Consider the following 25,077-nt stretch of genomic DNA (forward strand, 5'->3'; position numbering starts at 1 on the left):
GGGAAGGGAGAGGGCAGAGATGGCTGCAGGTGGCCTGAGGGCGCCGCGCCTCACAGCAGCCCTGAGCGACCTCAGGGGGGACGCGGGCAGGCCCCTGCCCCGAATTTGCCTCACGCCCTGGTTTCAGGCGAGCTGGCAAAGCCATTTTGCGTTCCGTGAGGAACATCTGCTCAACAATGCAATATAGAAACATGCGTGACATGTTCCTCATCATAAAGAAATAAAAGCATTTGCTGTATAACTGAGCATAAGTGCCTCTAACCAAAGTAGTCACCTAACACTCAGGAATTGGAAGTGAAAGAACTAAGTTCACATCATCCTTGTTCAAAAGCAGCACATCGTCCACTAAGCTGAGGTCAGAGAAGTGTTAACACCAATTTTAAGGCCGCTGTGTGACTTTCAGCACCATGTTTTAAACCAGAACACCAAAGCCAGCCTTTCACCCTAGCTGTCCAGCATTCCTCACACAGAAAAGCTTTGTGCATTTAGGTGTAGCTCACTGCTATTTTTTTCAGACTTTCTATTGAAAAAGCCTCAACTACTGTTGCGTATCTGGATTTAGAATTTCTGGGCACACTAAACAAGAAAAAAGAAAAGACCGTTTATTGTAGTGCCAGGAAACAAGTGCTCACATTTACATGAAAGGAATACACAATGTAGGAAAATCCCATGTAGGAGACTGTTCAACAGCACAGGAAGCTTCTCAAATCGTATTCCCAGGGGATGTATCTGGGAATATTGCACTGTTAACACAATCAGCAGCTGAAGGAATCGAATACACAAAGCACAGACAAACACAAGGCAACATGGATCTCCCTAGGATTCCAGAATTACCGTAAGATTATAAAACAGGGAGCATCTTCAGATCCTTCTAGCCAGGTACAATTGTTATTTTTATGTACAATAAAAAAGTCCATCACACCTCTACTTGTGTGACAAAGTGACAAAACTGGGCCACAGTATCTTCCCTCGTAGCTGAACATTCAAATATCAAGCATGCATAGCATCGTCAGAAGTACCTGAAAGCCAAACCAAATTAAGGCAGTAGCATGGATTCTTTCTATCAATACAATTACCTTCACCATCCTTGAAAGACTTTACACTCCTTAACTCACAGGGACTGTAACACAGTCCAACCAGAAGCAGGACTCATCTTCAAGATGCTGTACTTGCACTTCCAAAGACCAGCAGCTGGGAGGTGGACACTGAGCCACAGCTGGAGCGTTGAATTCAGCAGCAGAACAAAGACAGTTGCATTCCACTACATGGAAAATGTAGTGCTGACAAGTCCAATCAGTAATATATCTAAGATACTAAGTGATTTAGAGAATGATAGAATTCTGTATTCAAAAATTTAAGTCAGAGGTCAAAGAGCCAGGCTCGTGCATTACCTTATATATGATGAACCAGAAGCAGTGATGAGAGCTCGTAAAAAAAATTGGCAAGCATAAGATGGAATGACTCTTACAAAAAGGTGTTGGAAGAGGACATTAAATGAAGAGATAAGATTACCTATAATAAAATTAATCACCATCTTGGGAACACTGCTGAAGGCAGGCTAAATTCCAACCATCAATGTCACTGGCTTGAGACCAACTTCCAGCCAGATGGCAGGGTACAAATATGCTGGAGTACAGTACAGATGTGGGCTTACTGGAATAACAAACCCCAAGATAGTACTAAACAATAATGCTGACTGACAGAGATGCTCTGGGAGGACAAAAAAACGCCAATGACAGAAGGAAAGTTTTATTCAGCTGAAACTAATTCTCCTAAAAGTTCCCTCTCAGTTTGTATCACTAATGTTAAAGTTTTAGCTAAAGTATAATTTATCTCTTGCTAATACATGCTATTTATCTTGATTGATCAAATACAGTATTTTATTTTTATAAGAAAGGACTGATGGACTTGCATGAGTTCTTTCAATTAATTTTATTGAGTAGCCAAATCTGATAAATTAGCACAGATAAAATAAGCATTTGCATGTGTTACAAATGACTTTTTACAGGAATAAAACAGTGAAAATTACAAACTGTAAAAAGGAGGACAAGTAAATCCTGTCTCAAATTCAAAATGGGGAAGATTTATAACTTCATACTGAAGATCAAATGTCCTAGTTCAGAAAGCAAAGATTTAATATTACAATATTATACACTACTTTACAAAATTAAATTTACTGTAAGGATTACATCCATAATAGTAAACAGAAGCTTAAAATCACATTTAATGGTCCCTTACTTAATAGCCATTTTGCATCTTTGATTAAATTCTGTTAAGAAATTAAATCTAAATAAAAGTGAATCATTCTAGTTATTGCAAAACAATCTATGTGGACTTAGACTCAAATATATTAAATTAAAACAATAATGAAAGCAAAGTAAAATGGATGGTAACAATGTTGGCCGAACACTAATGTGTCAAATACAGAAATAAGTTTAAAAAAAGTCCTCAACTAGAAAAATAGAATACATTTGCAGTGGTAGAGTTGTCTTGCTGAGATCTAAGTACCAGAGCCACTCCTGCCTGTTTTTGCAGTTCATCTTCAGTGTCCTTGTTTTCCAACGGTAGGTTAAAATGACACATCATAGGTAGCTTGTGAGTTCATCTGTCCTGTATTGCCCTTACAATACAGCAGGCTTTTCCCACTGCGAGGGAATAAACTAACAAAGTTCAATACAGAATTTCTTCCAAGATGAAAACAAGTGATCCACTCCAAGAGGGTTCATCTGATTCGTGTTTATAACATTTTGCTCTGTAAAACTTAGGGACCCTAATTAAAAGTTAATTGCCACAAACACTGATATCTTTAGCCATTAGTCTGGTGTACATAAAGTAATGAAGTCATCTCCAACATTTATGTTCTTTAAAAAAATTACAGGATTATTATAGCAAAATACAGTCAGAGTAAGAAACAGACTTGGGGTAGGCTGGTAGATGCAAGGATGACTTTCAACATCTGAGCAATAACATACCCAAAATGCAAGTTTTAAGTGATAAACTATGCAAGTGCATAGCTTCCATTTAAATGAAGAGACCCCTTCTCCCAGGGAAAAGAAAAAAAAAGATCATACTGCCAAAACTTAAAAGAAAAAAAACCATCTCTCCATTCTGACTAGAAACTGTGCAATTTTCTGAAAAGCTGTTCAAGTAAATATACTCCTGTTTGCTACAGATACAGCAAACAGGGAAGCTTAAATTGGTTCTACAATAGCCTTTTCACACTATTTTAGACATTCTCTGAACTTTACCTTCTTGTGCTCAAGTGAAAAGACCAATTCCTCCAAAGAAACTCCTCCCTTGAAGTAAGGCAACTCCTGACAATCAAGTGTAGCTACAGCCTGTAATGGTAGCAAATGATTACCCTACAATGTCCTTTGACATTTCTATCGCCAACTGTAAGCTAACTAGCCTAGTCACAGTATGTGCTTGACCACTTTTATAAATGTTTTACCTGTACACATCACTTGCCCCAAGTAGATTTTGCAAGAACTATATCACCATTAGGCAAAAAGGTAAAATAAGATTCTTCCATACAAATGTCTTCCATGGGCATACAGGTACAGCAACTTAAATACTCTTCATGACGCTAGCTATTGATAACTCTTTTGGAGATCACTGATACACTTTTATAAAATTATCTAAATATTCTTGTATATAAATTTTCACTTCGAGTCCAAGGCCAACTTCTGTCTGTAGCTCTGGCAGGGATCTGAGAGTACATTTAAAGCTTTCATTTGGTGCACACTGGCTTTGGACCTAGGCTCATTAGGCAGCTGCAGTAAAGAAATCTTGGAGAACTTCAAGTATGTCTCGAACCATAAAGAAATCTTTAAATACAAAATAATGTTTTTGTCTTTGGAAAAATAATTTATCTTCCAATTTTAGTGTCAGAATATTGAATGTGGTCTCAAACCACTAGGTTTGAAGTGCCATCACACAAATGCACTTCGTAAGCACACTAAATTTCAGGGGCCTAACATTCAGCTATGTAAACGAGAGCCCAAAGTCTACTAAACATTTATCCTGGGATAACTTTACTTGCCATTCCCCTCCCATACCATTCACAGGCTGAAAGTAAGTAGAAAAATTTTACTGAAGAAAAACAAAGCTTGCCATCTACATAAGTCTACTTTTGCTGCTGACTCAGCCACTGACTTTAATGTATCTCATATAGGGCTCACTCCTCCCCACTATTTTTTTAAAAAATTGAATACTGACTTATTAAAAGCTTTCAAATATTAAGCCATCTTGTCCATGTTAAGCTTACCTTGAATCCTACTAGCCATAATCCACTCCAAACACTGGATTCTAAGTTCCATAAATTATTTGTTCGTTTCACAATGAACAGTTGTTTCATTGCTACTTTAAGCGTTTTTAAGTTGAACATTGAGATGCTCTGATCACTGGATGCACTTACAAAGAATTTCCCTGCAAATCATGATCAGTATTGTGAGGTTTTTTATATCTAGCAGCAAAAAAAAAAAAATGCAAAGAGTTACGGAAATATACATTTTGAACAACAAAGAACTCTTTATTTTACAAAATGTATTTCGCCTTTTCAGTATTGCCTTTGTAAATGTACTTCATGCTGCAACTACTTACAGTAAAAACATGATTTGCAGCAAAATAAAGGTGCTCAACCAGTTCCAATAGTTTGATTTTTAAGGTATAATGTATAGTTGCACATTTGATTCTCAGATGTGGTCCTTTATTTGCTTTAGTTCGTTGAAATCACAGTGAGAACTTCTCATCGACTGCCTCAGGCCACAGATTTAATGAGGATATTATAAGCACAAGTGTTCTTTACTGCAAAATCTTTCCTTAAAGAAGTGAGCCAAAGGCTAGCGTTTCATTTATTCACTTGCTGCTGTATATGGAGGAGGAACTCATAGTATGATAAGGCTGATTCTGTTCTGTCTTCAATCATATTTTGCAGAAAACTTGATTTCAATGGGCTGTCATCCCTTCAAAATGAAAATAAATATTTGAGTGAAATAAATATTCACCAAGATCTACCAATGCATTCAGAAAGTTACAGATCAAGTGCAAGATGTGCTCAGAGCTCAAGGACTTATGAAAAGAGCCCTTGTGATTAATCCCAACAAGTACTCTTATCACTATTAACTTCATCTAGCATTAAAAAAGGCTAAATGTCACAGAAAAAAGTTAATCTGTGAAAGTTATAAATCAAAGATGATTCATACCAAGTCATATCTACTGCCAAACTTGTTAGGCACAACATGCACCACTGACAGAACTTGACTTCAGAAAGTACAGTATATGATATCCAAATATGTACTGTAAAAGGTCTCAAAGACTGTTAAAACACTTACTTTATTATATATAGGATAGGAAAGAAAGGTCTCTGTTCTCTCAGCCAAGAAATGAAAGCTATTGTTCTGATGGATTCTGCAGTTTCAAGCTCTGGCAGATGTGTCTAAGAAACAAAGAGGATCATTAATACACAGCAGTATACAATACCAGCAGTAAATTGATCACTTAACAAAATAACTCAACTCTATCCTAATCAGGTGTAAAGAAACCCTGGACAGAGGAGGCATTCTGCGATGAATAGTTTTACTGTGGTCTCCTACAGGGCTTGAAACAATCAAATGCACCGAACAGGTGCTGGCAACTGACTATCAGAATAGTGATGGCTGAGTTGTGATCAGTACTGCTTTTTTCACAGAAACGGAAGGTTTTCCACTAATCCGCTGTGCTTACTATTCCCAGATATTCTCAGGGTGCTCCCACTCTTCTGAGAAACTTAATCGTTGCCAGCCTGTTCCTACTGTGCTTTAATGGGAAGATCCAGATTAAAGTTCAGCCTAGAGAAACTGCAAGAGACATAACATTTTGTTTCCCTTGGACCTGGATTTACGGTGAATAGCAACCAGAGGGCTAATATTTCAATATAGTATTTCAATTCCCCTGAAGATAACATTTTGGCTGCACTGTACGATTGGTATACAACAAAACAAGCACATACCATGTTCTGTGGTATTGAGCCGTAATTTGGAACTCCAAGGACTTGGCTGATAAAGCTCTGCCCACAGCTCTTCCCAATCCACAGAAACATTACCTGAAAGACAACCAGCAATAAGAATAACCTAAAACAAAGCTACACCTCGTCAGTCTTCTACATGTTTTGAATTCTCAGAAAGAACACAAAATAAATATAAATTTGGAAAAAAAAAAATTAAATCACCACCACCCAACTTACAGAGCCAGCATCCATAAGGTAGGCACCATCCCTACTCAACTTCTCCACTGACAGCTGGAGAATGGGTGGCTGAGGTATAGTTCTGTCATTTATGTTAAGAGCTCCCTAAAAGGAAAAAAAAAGTACAGTTCGCATCTCCATGCAGTGAAATAGTTACAAAAATAGAAGGTTAAGTAAGATTTGGCTGTCCTATGCTGAATATTGAAGCTGAATCCTTTTCCTCTAAGTTTGTTATAATTCAAGTACATAATTTAATAGTAAATCTCTTGATGTTCTATTTAGAGAGGCGTACTTCAAATTTATTTTGATCAGTACTGATGTGCTTTCTGAAATTATTCAGGCTCTTAAACACACTGTTCACAGAACTACTTTGACATTTTAAAATAAAGGAAGCAACGAGGGGGGATGACAAAACATCTGTTGTACTATCATTACATACATACAATTTATAGTGCAAGATAAGACAGGGCAGAAATTAGTTAGAAAAAAACCCTTCCCCATCCACCCATTGCCAAAGCACAGCTTCACACCAGAGTTCTTCAAGCCTATCTTCAAGTAACAAAGACATAAATGAAGCAACTGGGAAAATTTGAGCTTTAACGTGGAAGACTTGCAAGGTTTAAAACACAAATTTATTTTCACATCATACAAATCTATGCGACAAGACACAATCAGACCCAGTAGCAATGCAAATACTTACCTCATCCGTGAGATTATCAACTCTGTACAAACTGGGATGTGTCATAAGCATGAGGTAAACAAGGGGCTGGTTTTTCACCTGACACATGGTAAAAATGCGTTCGTCTAAACGTGCGTTCGTCCCAGTTTGAAATGCTTTCTGCAAACAAAAGGGCATTTAATTTGACTGTTAAAGAAAAGTGAGAAACTAAATTCAACATAGTTTATTTTGCACATCAATGACATGCTCTTTTACTGCAGGTTGACATTCCAAGCATAGAAAACTATGCTCCTCTTGTATGGCTTACCTGTTTTAAGAGTGCCAGTACGTAAAGTGGGAAGAGCCGTAGTGAACTGGGGGCCATTAGACCAGGCTGTTGAATGCTTAGGACTGATGAACGGTAAGCAGATAAAGAGTCTATCACTGCGTTGACCAAAGCATCTCGAGCATCACTCAGGGTAGCAGAAACTGATCGGTCCACAGCTTAAAAAGAAAATAAATAAATATAAAGCTCAAGAAAGAGGCTTTTCCTCCTTGTGTAGTAAGTCATACAGGTTAACTCTTCTCATTTCAACATACACTCTCATGCAGCTTAAATTTTTACAACACTACTGTAGAAATCAAGTTAAATGATTCAGAAAAAAGCAAAGGACCAAGAGCTTTTTTGATTTAAGTATTATCAACCAAAAGTATGATGATGCACTAGACTAAGGCCAGGTGACTACATAGAGCTATACTGATATTTTACCTAAGCCAAGCATTAGAAGCAGAGAGAATCGTTACTTCTAATGTAACTTCCCAGAAGATTACTGGATAATATCTCTAAAGCTTTTAGTATACATATCCAGACAAGCTCTTTTCATTCTCACCCATATTGGCTAACAGCCCTGTGATAGCTTGCACATCTGCCCCTGCATAGACGTCACTCAGCGTTGTTACAACAGGTAAGCACATCGTGTGGACACGAATTCTTCTTTCACCTGTACAAAAAAAGGAAAAAAACACAACTTTGGTTTTTATGAAGGAACACAAGAATGCCACTGTTTATTCAGTAAATTCTGTCACACTTAAATGCTTTTATTAATTGGGTAGTTTCCCCATTGACAATATCAGCTGATCTGTGTTAGACCAAATAAGCAAAAAAAAGATTAAATCCTATTTATCATACAAACAGTGAACCAGGCTGTTTTAAGTATCTTTTAAAAACTTAGTTCTCAGTTTCTAGGCTAAGGCCACCTATTTGCAGACCAGAGTAAGTTTCCCATAAAACTTCTTGGTCTGGAAGAAGCAGTAACATCAACATGCAGTAACATCACATCTACTGTCCTGACATTTCATAAAATAACTTGCGACTCCAACTGAATTACAGCTTATAAACGTACACAAGAACACTTATCTGAATATAATTAGTTTCAGCCAACACTACCTATACATCTTACCTTTACTGGATGTGTACAGAAGAGCTGACTGAAAAGAAACAACCTGCATATCAGTAAGGCTCTCTTCTACTGACATTTGCACGGCATATCCTGCATCTGGGTTTACGTTGGGTAATGACAACAGATCTGTAGATCTTACAAAGAAGTTCCCATGGAAGGTATGAATGGAAAGACCTACGAGATAAGCATTATACCAAATCAATTATTTTTTTTAGTCAGATGTGAACTACAGATGCCATTTACCCACCCAACACCCCATTCTGTATCAAAACATTAAAATCCTTCTGAATAAAATAAAGCATTTTCAGAAAGGTAAATATTCCAAACAGATTACTGATCTGTAGAATCCACAAAGCCTAACAGAAGCCAGGAATTCAGAAATCAATGTAGAATAAAAGCAAGTTTCTACACTATAAAAGAAACAGCAACCTGGAAAAATTTCCACTTTTACCCTTTATAAAATACAGATTTTTTACCGACTTCTAAATTCCAAATACAGTCATAAAAACGGTCCAATTCCTGGTACTGAGTTTTACTTTCCTAATCCTTGTCCTTTAAACATTTAAGTTTACATAAAAGCCAAAGTATCAATCATATGAATCAAAACATTCCCAAACAATAGCAAACACAATCCCCTGCTTGCTCCTGCCCTACTCCCAAGAAAACACGTTCAAACCTTTGGTGCATCTTATCCTCATGACAGCCTCAAATCCAATTTTTCTAGTTAAATATCGTTTCAACTCCTTTTGCAATTTCTCCACTTGGACAGGGTTGTGTTTATGATGGTAAGATTGGTAGTAATAGACACTACCTGCCGAATATCTTGATATACAACCTGAAACAAAACCATACAGTAACAGAGTGAATACAGTTGCCTTTAAAAATACCAGAGGAATGCGATATTACCTTTAATTATTAAACAGTTCACATCTGCAAATAGCTTTGTTACACAGTCATAGACCTGCATACAGAGACAGAGACATAATACAACTATATATTCAATTATGTATAGAGGCATGAAATGGCCTGAAATTACGGGTACTCTGTCACTTGGAAGTCTGGTTAAATGGAGAAAAAAATAATTAAAACGCTAGTAAGCCTACCCTAATGGTAAGCTTAACATTGATGGCTGGAAGGCAGAAAGGAAGAAAGATTTCAACCACTTATACCAGGACCACAAAAATCCTGACTCACTAAGGGGAGAATGTGAAAACAGTTATGCTAAATCAGGAAAGACTGAAATATTGCCTTCTGTTCAGTGTCACTGCTCAAGGATGAATTTTCATCTTGACACATTAGATTTGTTCATATTCTAAATGCTAGATTTCATGTATTTGTCAAGAAGTTTAAAAGTTAGATGCCCCAAAACAACTTCGCATGGCTTACCTAGAGAAGCCAAGTCAGAATATTGCCCACTAAGAAGAAATAAATCCACTGCAACCTGTTGTCCTGAGCAGTCCAAGGCTAACTTCTTGTAAAAGTCAGTCGATGGAGTCAGATGTATCTCCTGTTAACACAAGGGAATGTTACGATATACAAAGGAAATTCAAGATTCACATATTTATCACTTGTTCTCAGTGACACTAATAAATGATTTTTCACCCCTGATTTTAGTTACATCTTTTAAAGAATTGGGTCATGAATTTACATTTACAGTAGTTGTTTCCCGTCCCCCTTCTCTTCACTAAAGTAGTTAAAAGGTTAACCCAACAAAAGAACCAAAAAATTTCACCTAGAACAGGCAATTCCATAGCCATGCACATGTACAGAACATGACTGGCAGTTCTAATTTTTTTTTTTTTTTAATTTATTTTTAAAAACTTTTCTAACCTTTGCAGTTGCTCTTTGGTTTGGTTCTTCTCGCGATTTCAGTGCTCCCATTCCCACAGATGGAAGCTGTGTCTGGAAGACAGAGATTCTACCTCCAGTGGGGGACATCAGTTTAAAGGCTGCCTGTAATGCAGGTCCAAGAGCACTCTGAGTTTCCAGGGACTTGGTAAACATTTGCGGCAAGGTCCTCAGTAGATCTTGAATAAGCTGCAATTTAGGAAATAAAAATATTAAGACTAGTGTCTTAACAGTTTTTTCTTTATAAGGAGGATTGCTGAGTGTACATAAACATGTACTGATACTGGCAATATTAAGGTAGTAAAAAAACAGCCCAAGCAAAAGTCAAGTATTGTCTTGTTTCAGGTTGTTAATTTTTTACAGTCAAATAGATAAATTTAAAGACTTTTTCCCTATCCCAAACTTGTTATTTAAACATAGATATTAAAGAGTATTTAGTAATCCACAAACTATCAAGCATATTATGTGAATGTCACTAGTTATGTAAGGCAGTTCTTACCTCTTTATTTTCATTTAAATTTACTAATAAGTTTTCTGGCATTGGTATAAATACATCTGGAAGAAAAAAAAAGTGTTAGTTTTTTGTTGTTGTGGTTTGCTTAAAAAACAATATTTTCTGAATTGTATTTGCCAATCATTACATCTATTGAAAAATATATAGTATCAATGTGTAAATCCATTCAAACATTGATCCACCCCCAGCATACCTGCGGCTAGAATGACATTTTAGAAGAGCAGTCAAAATGCTTTAAGGATAATAAAGCCTACTGAGTAAAAATGCATGGAAGATTGTCTAGTATTCATTCCACCCTGCCCCTTAACATAAGTGAAAGGTAACTTGACAGTGATGGTCTTCTTAGCCTTTACTAAGCATTAGTTACTAAGAATCTACTGCAATTTACCAAGCATCATTGCAATTATGATCCTAACACAAGTTTAGATAATTGTACAAAAAACTAGAGGTTCAGAAGGCCATCTTTGTTTTTTGGAAGGCTGTCTTCATGTTTTAAGTCATGAGCAGTCACAGCATTGCTCAGACGTTAGGAGCTTCAAAGGAACCCAGATATATGCTACTTCCACAGCCATAACTAGAGAGATTAACGATCTGATCTAGAAACTCCCACCAAATATATTTTAAAAAGGCTGTCAAAACCAGCAGTCATTAATAGGTACTAACCACAGAAGTTTTTTCTGCATACCTTCAATATCTGAAACTATAAGCATCTGAGGCTGAGAGAGACCTTCCTGAAGACTGTAGAAATGGATTGTGCTGTCAAATGTGATGAAGCCTATTTTTGTTCTAGTATTCCCGGGAAGCCTAGAAATCAGACATATGGTGTTCAGCAAGATGAAATTTCATTTCTACAAGCTTTTTTTTTTTTTTTTTTTAAATTTAAAACCACATCCACTGCACCTGTCGTCCAATGTTCTTACCAAGTAGTCAGCTTAACAGCTATATTGCAATAGCCTGACTAAATCATTCTGGATGAAAAAAAGGAGCTCATAGTAGAATCACCCAGCAGACGTCTGAGATTTTTTTTAGGAGGGTAATAAAAAAATGGATGAACAACACTTAGAAAGAATAAATGTGTTTGCAGACACAGCAACAGGTGTTTGTAATTTTTAAGTTAAAGCCCTATTTAGAAGTTCAGCATAGAAGCCCCTTCAGAAAGGAATGACACACAAGAATCCCAAAGTGAGTTATCTTTCAACATTTTCCAATGTTAGTGAAGTAGAAAGCTAGACATCAACTCTACTATATATCAAACAAAAATAATATATAAAGATACAGCAAAGAAACAAGCTGCAAATACTAAGCCAGATTTATGTACATTCAAATAGCACTTCCTTAAAATGAAAAGTTAATTAGATGCATGCATACATTCCAGTGAATACTTATCTAAATTTCAGCTTTTAGAAGAGATAATTCAAAACACATCATTAACATAATGCTTATTCCTCCTTGGGGTTGGTGAAGAAGATAGAAAAGACTCAGTGTGAGAAGTGCCTCAAAATTACTTTATATAGTGGTGCAGCTGTGATAGGAAAAATGACTACAGCTTTATACTAAATTTCCATACAACACTGGCCATGGCGAGCTAACACCAGGAAACTTTTCTTACAGACAGGAAGCATTAGCATGTTAATGTCTGGCATAAGTTTCATACGACCAAAAAAAAAAGGACATTCTTTCTACTTACAGGTCAAGATTGTCTAACAAGGTCTTGCAGACTGTATTCAAGTATCCTGTCTCTATTGCATTATGAGAAACATCAAATACAAAGAGGTACACAGGTGGCTGAGGTGGACGTAGCTGAACAAAGAAAAGATTGCCTTTAATTTTCAAAGTGACAGTTATTAGATTGGGTTTATTCTACTGCAGGTTTGAACTCTATTAGAGCAACACACAGATGACAGATAAAATTTCTAAATGCATTTTCCTCATCGGGTGATTCTATAACTGTGGTTTTCTTTCAAAAGACCCACAAACACCTACCTATTCTAAATACAGAACTATGAAATCATAAATGTTTATAAATGACATCCTATCTGAAGTAACGCTTGAGACTTCTCAGATGTACTCCTTGAAGCAGTAACTGCTATACTAAACTGGAAAGCACCCTCTATAAGAAGTTTGTGGGTTTTTTTCCTCCTCAACTTCTCTCTGGAAATAAAAACTAAGGGAGAGAATAAGTAAAACCTTACCATGTATTCAGATGGAGCCATAAACTCAATAGTAGCATTCTGGACTTCAGGTCTTTTATGAGGTTCTCCATAAACTCTTGTCACAGGATTATACATGAATTCTTCAGGAACTGTGCAGGTAAATTAGTACATTATTACTTCAAACTAGCATTAGCTGTGCTACATTTTAAAACAAATATATCAACTCTTTAGTGCCTGTTGGGCAATACTTCTCCGAAAACTATATATACTAGGTAGGGAAGCAACTTTGTCACCTGTCCTACCTTGGGAGACTGTGTCAGACTTCAGCATAAGAAATGATGAAACCTAGCACTGATACAGCCAACAATATTGCCATCTCAAAGGTCAAGGTGGGAAAGGATAGCTCTAACAGTTCAAAACAATGAGCGCATTTAAAACCTACCATCATTCACTCTATAGCACAAATTGCATTTCCATCTCCTTTGGTCTAAAAAGCTGACGAAAGGGTTAATATACGTCCGGCAGGAACGACATCTCACAATAGTGCTTGAAGTGACCACTGGCAATTGCTGGAAAAGAAAAGCTTCCTATTTTAAAGCGTCAACACTACAGCCATTCAACTATGATAACAACAATCTACACTGTGCTTCCTGGTTAGCTAGCTAGTCAAAGCATACTTGTTTAAGGAACAAGTATTTCTGCATCCACACAGCACTCCTACAAAATTCCTTAATAATAATACTGGTCAGAACCTAGCTCTAATCTATTTGGCTGCTAATGCTTCCCTTTCAAGCCTCCACAGTCTTGAATTTTGCATTTATGGTACAAAAACAAATTCCACATTCAGTGCAGGGCAAAGATCCCAGGAAAAAGCCAGCAATATGTATTCGGAAAATCACTTAAGTTGTGAAAAACAGGAACATTTAAAAGATGCACTGCCAAATTCAAAGTCTCCTGGGTATCTGTGGACAGCCAAACCCCTTTAACTTTGTTAATGCTTAACTAAATTAAGAATCAGTACTTGGTTTGGTATAGGAAATTAATAACTACAACCGTTATGTGAAAAAATACAGCTATTCAAGTAGGAGTGATATTTACATGAGTTGCCTTCTGTCACAGTATGACTTCTGCACTGCCTCTGAGGGTTTGTTTTTTTTTTTTTAGGCTTAGAAAGGCAGTAGAAAAATCTCAGATAAATGACAGCAATCTGTATGGACCTATGGACCAGGGAAATGTCAGTCACCAAGGCAATTTTTCTAGGCCAAGATCAGCCAACATAGCTGCACTTCTTTTCTAACCCCTCTTCCAACTTTGGACAGTTTTTAGTGAAGGTATAGCTGATATTTCAGCATTTTAAGTTTTACATGTTTCTCATACCGATAAGTCTTTGAAAGGATGAAGCAGGAGCCCCAAAGGAAGTTTGGCTTTATTCAATAAGGCCTGAGTTTGAGGAATGTTGGTCAGGGTACAGCGGAACAACCTACACAGAGAATAAAGGATTATTTTCAGTGACTTTCAGGTAAGGAAATTATAATTTCAGTAGTGTATAATATCCTTTATATTTTCCAGAGCTGGTGACATCCATTCCCACATAAAATATCATCTCAAACTCTGTCACATTGTTCTGTTTTAGTCTGAGCTGGATCCACAGTACTTGCTTTAGTTATGTTACTTTATACACACACTTTTAATGCAGAAAATGGTGTCATTTTAGTCAAAGTCAAAGTTAAGCCTAACAATGCTCAAAGTTGCACCAAATCTTTACACACAAAGCGTTATTTTGGGGTAACTTTTTGAGGTGGCCTGTATACTGATCTGAACAAGCAAAGTTTAAAATAACTACAAACAACCCCAACAGCTGTAACTTCAGACACTTCAGAACCCAGTGGTTTCTGCGAAGTGCAGTCATGCACAGTACTTCTGCAAATTTTTACACAGATTTTTATTAGTAATGCAAGTATTTTGGTTACTTTCAATACAGAGGTCATGCGTGCTTCTGCATCCACAGCCTTCTTGACCTACCTGCCTTTAATGAGTTAATTCCTATTTTAAATCTCAGTCATACTCATCACCAGCTATATTGCAATCTTTTTGCATTGTATTTATTTGTAACTGCCTTGCAAACATCTTATTTTTCCTCACATTTTCTACACAATTTCCTTGTACACTGTGAAGCAGGTTTAGAAAAAGCACTTAGTAGCAGCCGAGAACCCTAACAGGAGGATTATGAAGGTTATGTTATCCTCTTGTTATGGAGAACAGTTACTTGAAACACATCCCAGACTGAAATGAAAATAGCAGGTCATCCAAATTACAGTGTGTGCACCAGATAAAGAAAAGGGCAAGCTCTGCTAACTGCCTCGATCTTGGCTCCAGAGAAAGGAACACAAATCAATGAAATTTTGTAAACAGTAATGAGGTGCTTAACTGATGGAATTATCTAATTAATCCCATACAACTATTTTTAGATTCTAACAAAAAGCAACAGCAAGTGGAGACACGTGATCTCTTAACACCTGCAGTAGAACATACCTGGTTAATTAAAGCTGTGGTACACATTCAAACACCACATTTCAACAATTTCTTAAGGCATTAAAAAAATGTTTCCTAAATGACTTTTCTAAGGGATGCATGTGAGGCTTTCTTAATTAAAAGAGGAACGTTGCTCAAAATTGAATCAATGGCATTGGTTATACTCTGACATCAGGAATTAATGGACTGCTTCAGGACTACAAAGTCAACAGCTAATAAGCAGATGATATCAACAAGCTGAAAAGGGCAATTAATATTCTACACTGCCTTCCTCACTTCAAAATTTAATCCACTGACCACCTTTATCTTAACATGCTGAAGCCCATTTTCAATGCTTTATACTCACAAAAATAAGTAAATATTTTTGAAAGTTGTAAACATAACTAGGAATTAATTTTGATGAATTATAGCAAATTGATAATCTTACTCTGGATTACAATTGAGCTTCTGGATGTCTTCATGCAAGTTTGGGACAGGAGCCTGTAAGATGGTTGTAGGAAGAATATTTCTTTCTTGAAGAAGATTCACAGGTCTTAATCCTTCTTGCTGGAGGCTCAGGGAACCCATAGATGCAGTTAAGTGATTAGTGCCTAGGGGAGGCTAGAGTCCAATAAAATTTCACAATTAGCATTGATTATTTGGATGAAACCCAGTTCATTTAAAAAGCAAACATATCCACTTTTCATTTTTTGTGCACATTAACTGCAACTGTATTAAAGTGATATATTTAGAAATACTACTTGTTACATAAACTTGGACTTTAGCACGTAACATACTGGAGGTAAAAAATAACTGATTTGCTACAAAACCCTTGAAATACAGAGGCCCAGCTGGCAAAAACATCAGTCAGTTTGCTTTGAAAGTTCAGAAAAAAAAATACTTCAGCTAGCAATAGTGACCTGAGGGAAGAAAAACACACCCAAAGTAACTGAAAATTTAAGATAAATATTCTGAGCAGATTTAAGAATAAGACATTTTAGGAAGAGCTGGTACAATTTTTCCAGGCTGGCGTCAAGTTGACAACAAAAGCATTGATTTCTGGATACATCTATCATTGTGAACAAGTGGCACAGAATGGGGAACTACAGAAGCAGATCCCCACTGACACACAACACAGATTGCTGCATTTTTATTTTTTTTTAATTTTGTATATTCAAGTGCATTGGGGCAGTAATGAGAAAAAAAAGAAAATCTACCTGGTGGAAATGTTTTGATCCATCTGGATATTGCAAAGCAGATGCTTGCATTCCTGGTGCTCCAGGTGGTGAAGTATTTTGGTAGCCTGGTGGCAAGGCAGGGTAAGAATAGCCAACATTTCTGTTCATCTTAAGATTTGGGGGTGCAGGAGAAGGATGTGGGGTTGCTAGAAGTAGAGAAGACATATTTAAGATGAATTGAAGAAGCGCAGCTTGGTCAAAGCATTATCACATTGGGAGGGCTTTTTGTTATTTAAGTGTAAGCAAACGACAAGTGTCAATTTCACAGTGTTAACTGCTCTACAATACTTGCATGCATATACCGTCTGTCAATGCTTCAAATATATTTAGTTCCAAGACAGACACTGAACAAAATATGCATGTCTGTACATAAATAACTAAACTTCTATCTTTCCTAAACTGTTAGAAATGTTATGTCATTAACAGTAAGCATTTTTAATTCCAAAACCTTACCCATGAGGCCACCTCCTTCTATTGCATCATAGCTATTTTGGACCGCAGACCCATCGCTAGCAGCAGATGTAGCATCACCTGTTAAAAAGGTCCCAGTAAAAAAAAAAAATAACAAGTTACTAGGAAGTTGCAATGAGGTAAATTAAAAGAGATTCTCTTTGCAGGATGAATATGGAGATTAGCGTAGTTTGGATTTACACTGTCTCAAGACAAAACTTAATTATAAATGTATATCTTAGCTGTTTCTGTCATGCACTTCCCCTGCTGAAACAACCTCTAAGGACATTCATGAAAACCCACAAACTTTTTGAAGGAAAAACAATTAAGTCTACATTTCTGGTTGACTGATCTGTTCAGATTACTTTGAATTAGGTATACTCCATCAATTCCAAGCTAATAGGCAGCAAAGCATGTCAGGGGACTCATTCTCATCATAGGAAGGGTCTGTATGCTAGCTAGCTGCAGTTTTCAACGCATCTTGGAATGTAGGTACAGAGCTCCCTGAAATTCTTTTTCCATCGAAATCACATGGAAACAAACTCCCTTCGCTTATACACTTTGTCCAGTCCTGTTTAGCAAATACCAACAGTTCTGATATGGTCACATACCAGTCAAGATACAAATTCCACTTGAGATAAGAAAAACCTTGAAATTGAGAGTCCTCCCAAAGGACAACTTATTCTAAGCTTGCTATGTCTAAACGTATCAAACCAAATACCAATTGCTAAAGGAAAGGAGGTACTCGATTTACATTATGTTATCAATACAATCTTCAAAGATGACCCAGTGGAAGGAACCTTCTACATTATCCACAAGTAATAAACAGTTGAACTTGCTTCAAAATAAATATTTCTCTCTCCAGAGCCCTGAAAACATCTCATCTATTTACTATGAAAGGAGACTTTCTAAGCAAAAGCAGTTTCTAATGCCTTTTGTATGTTCAAAACTAAGCTAAATCTGAACTGCACTATTCTTGCACTCAATACAGCTACCAGCTACAAGAAGCTGTCAATCTGAACATGCAAGGTACCAACAGTTTTGACAGAACAAAGCACCATATATATATATGTAAAAATAAAACTGCCAACTACCACATCATCCCATCTAACACGAGCTCTAAGTGCAATACAACTGCAGGTCTGTTTGATCCAGAGCTCTGATGAGTTCTCAAACAACGGCATATTTGTGCAGGCCCCACAGGAGTCAGAGAAAATCAGATACGTCTTCAACAGCTGACAGCCTTCACAGCCTCTAGTTGAGAGCAACTCCTTTCTTACCTTCTTGATTTGCAGCTGAGTTTAGCAGAGGCTGTGCATTAGGTGGTCCCGCTGTCAGCGTTGATGGCCTAATTAAAGGTGGACCACCAACCGGTGGGGGTCCCAATGGTGGCCTTGGGGGGTGGAGAGGAGTTAAAGGCTGAGTCACTGGTGGAGGTACCGATCCTGTAAGGAGATTAATTTTTAGTTGAACCTCAATGAAAAAAGTCACTGAAGACTTTTCTCAACAGACCATATTGATCGAACACATTCCTCTTACTCAAGTGATAAGCAGCATCAGACAAATCCTAACCCATGTAGAAGGTTTAACAACTTCAAGTTGTTTCTGTCACACTGGATTCCTGTAACTGTTATTTACGATGTTATTTACTTCTTATGTTATGCTATTTACCCCTTTCAGTTACTTGTTACCATTCCTGGTAAGAATTTTAAGAGGCACAGAAGGCATCCTCGTTTCAATTATGAATTCTGGACTACATAAAGTTATAGTACAGCCCCACATCAGAGTATAATGAAATAGAAGAGTCTAAAACAGATCCCTCCAGACAGGGTGCTCATCTTCAACAAGCTGATGCGAGACAGTAACGTACAGATCATGGCTGAGAGAGGCTGTCCAAGGCCAGGCATGCCGCTGGCAGACCTTTGTGCTAAGAATGAGCACCGTCAGCAAAATGATCTAAATTCATTTTAAAAGTGATGACTGTTCTACAAAAACTTTGCTGGGAAATTGCTCAGGAGGATTCACCACTGAATGTGCACAAGGATTCTATTCCATATGCCCCTTTCCAAAGTTTCTCATTTACCATCTTCATCATGAACTCCAGAGTACTAATTGCTTATTCCAATCAACTGTAATAAAATCACCCCAGCATAAAACAAAGAACTAGAATCAAGAGAAACATCTAACGGGGCTAAAAGCATTTCTTAAGAAAAAAGATTTGCTTTAACATTTTTCAGTTGTGAAGTCCAGAAGTCCTCACTTGGCTGCAGCACAAATGCTTCAAGCGCCCCAAGGAATGGCAAAGGCCACAGAAACATCACCCACACATAGCTTCCCAAAACAATGAGCTGCCACTAAGGAATTACCTGCATCAACCACCCAAGCAAAAACGAAATTTTACGCACAGAATTTCCCTTTCTAATCCAAAGAAGTTACCCCAAATTTTGTGATGCGCGTTTTCTCAGATCATCTGTTTTGACAATCTGGTACCTATGAGCAAAAGGCTGCTGCAGAGTGAATTCTATGTACCTTTTTTTAAAAAACGATACAGAAAAGTTGGCACTGGGAGCCAGTTAAAAGAAAAATATCAAGAACTGACGGTTACCTGGCTTCATATAGCTGTTCTGAAGCGAGGGACCTCCCGGAGAAGCAGCATACTGATAACTTCCTGGAGGATTTGTATTTCCTGATAACGAGGGCGATGGCTGAGCTGACCCTGTCCCCGTCCCGTGAGCCAAGTGGCTTGTTGGTGTCCCAGCCGGGTGACTCAGGGCGCTCTGGCTGTACTGCCAGTTGGAAAGCATCGGGGGGCCAGCTCCGGGAGGAAAGCTACCAGCAGATGATATAGCAGCTGAGTTTTGCAACGCAGGCGGTGGCACTTGAGGTACAGGACCTGTTTGCTGCACTGGTGACCCAGAGAGAGGTGCCACTGGTGGTCTGTTGAGAGTCTGCCCAGGCCCTTGATAACTGTTGAATTGAGAAACATTCGGGGAGCCGCTGTAGTTGTACTGTCCAGAAGGCTGATGTGGAGGAACCTTCTGATGGGAGTACGATCCTGGAACGGCAGGGTTGTATCCCTGGGCATCTGAAGAATGCATCATCTGATTTTGAACAGGACCTAGGAGGAAAAAAAAGCTTTAAAAAGTCAGTGTTGTGTATCGCTGCTGAAAATAAAACGTGTTCCTGGGAGCCTCCTTCCTTAGGATGTTATTAATCTCCACATTACAGAAATCTTTTTTTTATTTAAAAAAACAAAAACAGCTGTAAGTGATGGAAGGAGTACTACAAGGGAAACAAACTTGACAGTATTTTGCTATCAACACTTAGATCTTTCAGTGTTTTTGTTTTTACAGTAGCCTCCCAAGCACGCAGCTCGCTAAGCAATCCAGTGCCTGAGCAAACTCCACCCTCCCGCACCGAAACGCACACCCGCTGATATTTCCATCTCCAGCAACACCCCAAAGCCAGCGGGGCGAGGAGGAGGGCACTGCCACGCGGCTGCCAGGAGCCGCCCTCACCCAGCAGCTCGGCTCCACTTGAGGCTTGACACCAACTTCAACTTTAGCTTACGGCAAAGAGCCGAGCAGCCAGTTTCAGCATAAGTCACCCTGCTATTTCTCAAGTGACAGAGTTAATCCGTAAAGGTTCTGCAGCTAAATTTAGCAGGAGGACTATTCCTGCACATACGGCTCGCATCAACAGCCAGCTGGCTTGAGAACACGGAACGAAGAGCGATTTATCATGGCATAAGTCACCCATCGAGAAAATACAGCTTGATAGGCTAATGGTGCTGATGTGTTTGTTGGGTGGCAGAGCTGAACTCAGCATTAATCACTTGGAAAAAACAAATGAGGTTAATAAAACAGTAAACGGCACTGGAAGGGCTTCATCAGATTTCCGTTGTACACAGGAACATGAAAAATGTTGGGGGGTTTTCAGTGCACTGAGAGCTCCAGCAGGAAGGCCACCACTGCCCCAAAAAGGGCAGCCAGCCTAAGGGGAGAGAAATCTCCAGGTGGAATCCTTCTGAGCAGAAAGCACTGAGTAATTCATGCCACAGCCAGATACAACTCATACAAAACATTAAAACACTCTCTGATGCTGTATCATTATTTTATCACATTGGTGTGGCTTTATTATTTCCCCAAATATCCAGTATCAACATTGGAGACTTTCCACCTACATGGTTATTTGCCTGAAATCAAAAAAAATCCTCCTTATGGTTTATACTGATGATTCTTTTACTCCCAACCCTATCCTATTTTCCAGAATTAGTTAAGTTTCTGGAACATAAAACGTTGAACTCAGAAAAATGAAAGTATTTAATTCTCCAGACCAGAACCCCCTGCAAGACTCAACACTTGCATTTTCAAAAGCACGCCACAGAGATGAGCACGCGGAAAGACATTTCGCATACAAGTGCTGCAAAGAGCAGCCACCAGAATGAAATCCCACAATTTCATTTAGCAATAAAATAAAGGCAGCTGGTTTCTGAGCTATTGAAACGTTCTGGTTAAACTTGAAAAGGGGAGAAGTTCACATTGCCGAGTTCAAATAACTTGGAACTCGGGCACGTACACAACAAAAGAAGCTAACCAAGGAATACTGAAGTACCTCGTTAGGGCAAATATTGTGACTGCCACTCAGCTCAGCACTCCCTAGAAAGCCTCAGGTGACAGCTGACAGACAGCTGTCACCCCCTGAGCACTGTGTGCATCTCCACACCGACTGCTCGGCCAAGGTAGCAGCACTACAGTGCCACTGACCTCGCCCTGCCTCTGTTATTTGTGCCTCAGAACTATATAGCATAAGATTCGGTCCCCATTAATCACAATATGCCGTCTGCCTTTCAGTTAGGAAACCCACTTGTAGCCCACCATCCCCACAAAGCTGCTCACAAATCTTAGCAATTAATAAACCTCCAAAACTAAGGGCGTCGAAACCAAAAGCTTGCAAACATGCGAATTCCTACGGTTGTGACTCACCTCTGAAAATCACCCCGCAGCGGATCCATCAGGTGGGCTTTACACAACTGATTTACCAAGTGACTTGTAAATTCAGTTTGCCAGCTCTACAAGTGACTAAGGTGTCTTATGTAAGAGCTGTATCACATGCGTATTGATATAACGTTACCCTAAATGGTACAGAAGATACAGAACAAATACAGATTAATTTTATAACTTGGTTATTCACGTCGGGGCACGACTCTGTAGCCCAGCCAGGAATCATTTTTATGACACTTTGTGTCGTGATGAGTTAGATTTTTAAAGCAATCTTCCAAATTCCAATTCAGTTTTATTTTTTGAAGTCAGAAGGGCAATGAAAAGCCTTGATAGCCTTCGTACAATTCATGCTTTCAAGGCAAGCCTGCATAAAGCTGCCAACAAAACCAAAGCGACAGCTCTGAGGGGCGTTAACCCTTCTCAAAGGCCTTCAGAGTTGCACAAAGACTTCTCAGAACTTGCTTTTTGCTGCTGTCAGGTGCTCATCTTGACCTGACCCCTTTCGGGAGGCCCAGCGGACAGCTCGCAGGCCCTCCAGCTTCCCCGCACGCTGCTGCTCCTTTCCTGCGCTGCTCCCTGAAGCTGGGGATCGAGCAGGAGGAACTGATGGATCAAAACATTACCATGGGAGGCTGCGATTCAAGCCACGTTCTCTGCCACACAGAAACTCAGTGCCACCTGCTCCCCGTGCCCACGACACTGCTTGCACCCATTGCAACGTCCCCAGGGGGTACAAGGACACGGACCCCAAAGGCTGAGCTGGATTCCAGCCGAGCTGGGCAGCAGGAGGCCCCCAGCACCCGCTGCAGCTGAGCCCACCTGCGGCTCCCAAAGCAGCTCGTGGCCTCAGAGCACCACACCAGCACACGAGGGGAGCGTGTCCTCTCCGAGTGCGTTTCTCCTCCTTGTTTACTCTCCACATCTGCCAGCCGAAGAGCAAATCGGCGCTCACAGTGAGCACTGCTCCTATTGAAACCCAGCGAGGGGAGGCAGGTTGTTACCAGGCAACCCACAGCTCGCTGCCCAACCATTTCCAGGTCAGCAGCGTGCGGTGCCACTGCCACGGCCGGGCACACGCACAGGGAGCTGGGCACCTGTGGGCAGCGAGGGGAGCAAGGTGTCACGAGGAGAGCTGGCGGCTGGAGTACAATTTATTGCTCTGCTGACAGCTCCCGTTCCTCACGGGCCATTATAAATGCCATAACGGCACTCTCGGTACGCTCCAGATGGCTTTGAGGCAATGTTGTTTTTCCTGTAAGGGCCGAGGCTCGCAGCACCTTCCCGACAGCACCGTGAGTGGCCCACCCCCCAATAACCCCATTTATTCAACGGGCCAACAACCCGTGCCCTGTCCCAAGCACGCCGTAACTGCTGCTTCATTTTATTACCCTTCCTTTGCGTAACTCTAGCTTTCGGGTCTGGTTTTCAGACACCTGGCAGCCTGACGTCTCTCCTCCTCCGGCCGCCTCCCTGAACTTCCACCGTGTGCTCGAGCCACCCACAGCCAAACCAGCTGAGACAGCGCGATGCCAGCGTGGAACTCATCCTGCTCCAGCACCCCACGAGCTGACGTTCCTCTTGGACGCTCCCTGCTTTGACCACAAGCTCGAGAGGACGAGGGCTCTTCTCAGCCTGCATTTATTTTTCAGCCTGCATTTATCCGCTTCCCACACTGCTGACCCTACAGGCGAGCGTGCAGCCGTGTAACGCCGCGCTGCGAGCGATTTTTGAGAAGTTATAAACACGCTGCCGGAGAAAGAAGGGGACGGCGAGCCAAGCCGTTTAATTACTCACAATTACAGCAGAAAAACCGAAGGATTTCCTTAAAACCACCCCGCTCACGGGGCGCCACGAGTCCCCAGAAGGAGAAGCACGGAATTGGGGAACGGAGAATGAGGGAAAGGGGCACGGCGGGGGGGGGGGGGTGAGGGCTGAGGGAGGGCTTCCAGCCTCGCTTCCCGGTTCTAAAGGTCCCGCGGGGTGAGGCCCTCACGGGGCGCGGCCCTCACGGTTTTGGGTACAAAACCCCCAAAATCCGCCACACCGCCACCCCCCGGAGCCCCGGGACGCCCCCCACCCTTGTCCTTATAGCTCACCGTTGCTGTAGGGCTGCCGGCCGGCGCCCTGAGCTCGGCAGGCAGCGGCGGGCCCGGCGGGCTGGGCCATAGCTCCTGGAGGCTCCCTGAGGCGCCCGGGCCCGGCTCCGCTCGGCTCCGCGGCGCCAGAGGCGGGGCCGACGCCGCACCGGAACTACCGGGGCCAGCCCGGCGCATGCGCGCTGCGTACACGTGGCACTTCCGGGCAGCGCCGCGCTGCGGCAGGGGGAGGCGCGGGGATATGGGGGGGGGGGGAGGGGGGTAGACACGGGGGGGATTTTTGGCCCTAAATGTAGGGAAATGAGGCTGTTAGCCCCAAATGGAGTGAGATGCCATTTAGGTTGGCCCTAAATGTAGGGAACAGAGGCTGTTAGCCCTAGATGCAGTGAAATGGGGCTGTTAGCCCCAAATGTAGGGAAACGCCAGGGTTAGCCCCAAATGTAGGGAAACGCCATTGTTAGTCCCAAATATAGTGAAATGCCAGGGTTAGCCCCAAATACAGTGAGGTGAGGCTGTTGGCCCCAAATACAGTGAAACGCCATTGTTAGCCCTAAATACAGTGAAATGGCGCTGTTGGCCTCGTGTATAACAAAATGGTGTGGTTAGCCCCAAATGTGGTCAGATGCCACCGTTCTTAGTGTGTGACCCAGCTAACCTCACGGTCCATACACGTATGGGGCCCCTACAATGACAGACCAACACGGAGCCTGCCCGCACAGAGGAAACCATTTATGTTGCTCCCAACGCATTGCCTTGGTGAGCTGTTTCGGGATGCCGGCCCTCCACAAAACACACACAGCGGCATCCCCAGGGCAGAGGTGAGAGCTCGGGGCTGTGTCTGGTACTGTGTGGTACTGCACCTGCAGAATCCCCTAGGTTGGAGGAGACCTCCAAAATCACCCAGTCCAACCTCTGACCTAACA

At 40.5% G+C, this 25,077-nt stretch overlaps 1 protein-coding gene across 1 annotated transcript; it reads right to left on the reverse strand.

The window, feature by feature from the left end:
* Positions 1-1,919: 1,919 nt before the first annotated feature.
* SEC24A (SEC24 homolog A, COPII coat complex component) lies at positions 1,920-24,290 on the reverse strand. The gene is made up of 23 exons (XM_082771610.1): positions 24,155-24,290; positions 19,661-20,173; positions 18,336-18,500; positions 17,059-17,136; positions 16,585-16,751; positions 15,816-15,988; positions 14,234-14,336; positions 13,299-13,425; positions 12,896-13,005; positions 12,391-12,503; positions 11,389-11,507; positions 10,689-10,744; positions 10,172-10,378; positions 9,728-9,848; positions 9,018-9,176; positions 8,342-8,515; positions 7,772-7,882; positions 7,210-7,385; positions 6,924-7,061; positions 6,224-6,328; positions 5,990-6,082; positions 5,334-5,437; positions 1,920-4,964 (listed from the first exon to the last, which is right to left on the reverse strand). The coding sequence occupies exons 1-23, from the start codon at positions 24,222-24,224 to the stop codon at positions 4,850-4,852; spliced, it is 3,297 nt and encodes a 1,098-aa protein (XP_082627736.1). The 5' UTR covers positions 24,225-24,290; the 3' UTR covers positions 1,920-4,849.
* Between the last annotated feature and the right edge of the window lie 787 nt (positions 24,291-25,077).

Source organism: Aythya marila, assembly GCF_965140915.1.
Source record: "Aythya marila genome assembly, chromosome: 14".
NCBI classification, from domain to species: Eukaryota; Metazoa; Chordata; class Aves; order Anseriformes; family Anatidae; genus Aythya; species Aythya marila.

Coding starts and splice junctions, on each gene's coding strand:
- SEC24A (XM_082771610.1), bottom strand. CDS start 24,224: ATGGCCCAGCCCGCCGGGCCCGCCGCTGCCTGCCGAGCTCAGGGCGCC. Junction 18,501..19,660: donor GAACAGCTATATGAAGCCAG/GTAACCGTCAGT, acceptor ATCTCCTTACAG/GATCGGTACCTCCACCAGTG. Junction 12,504..12,895: donor TGGCTCCATCTGAATACATG/GTAAGGTTTTAC, acceptor TTCTTTGTTCAG/CTACGTCCACCTCAGCCACC.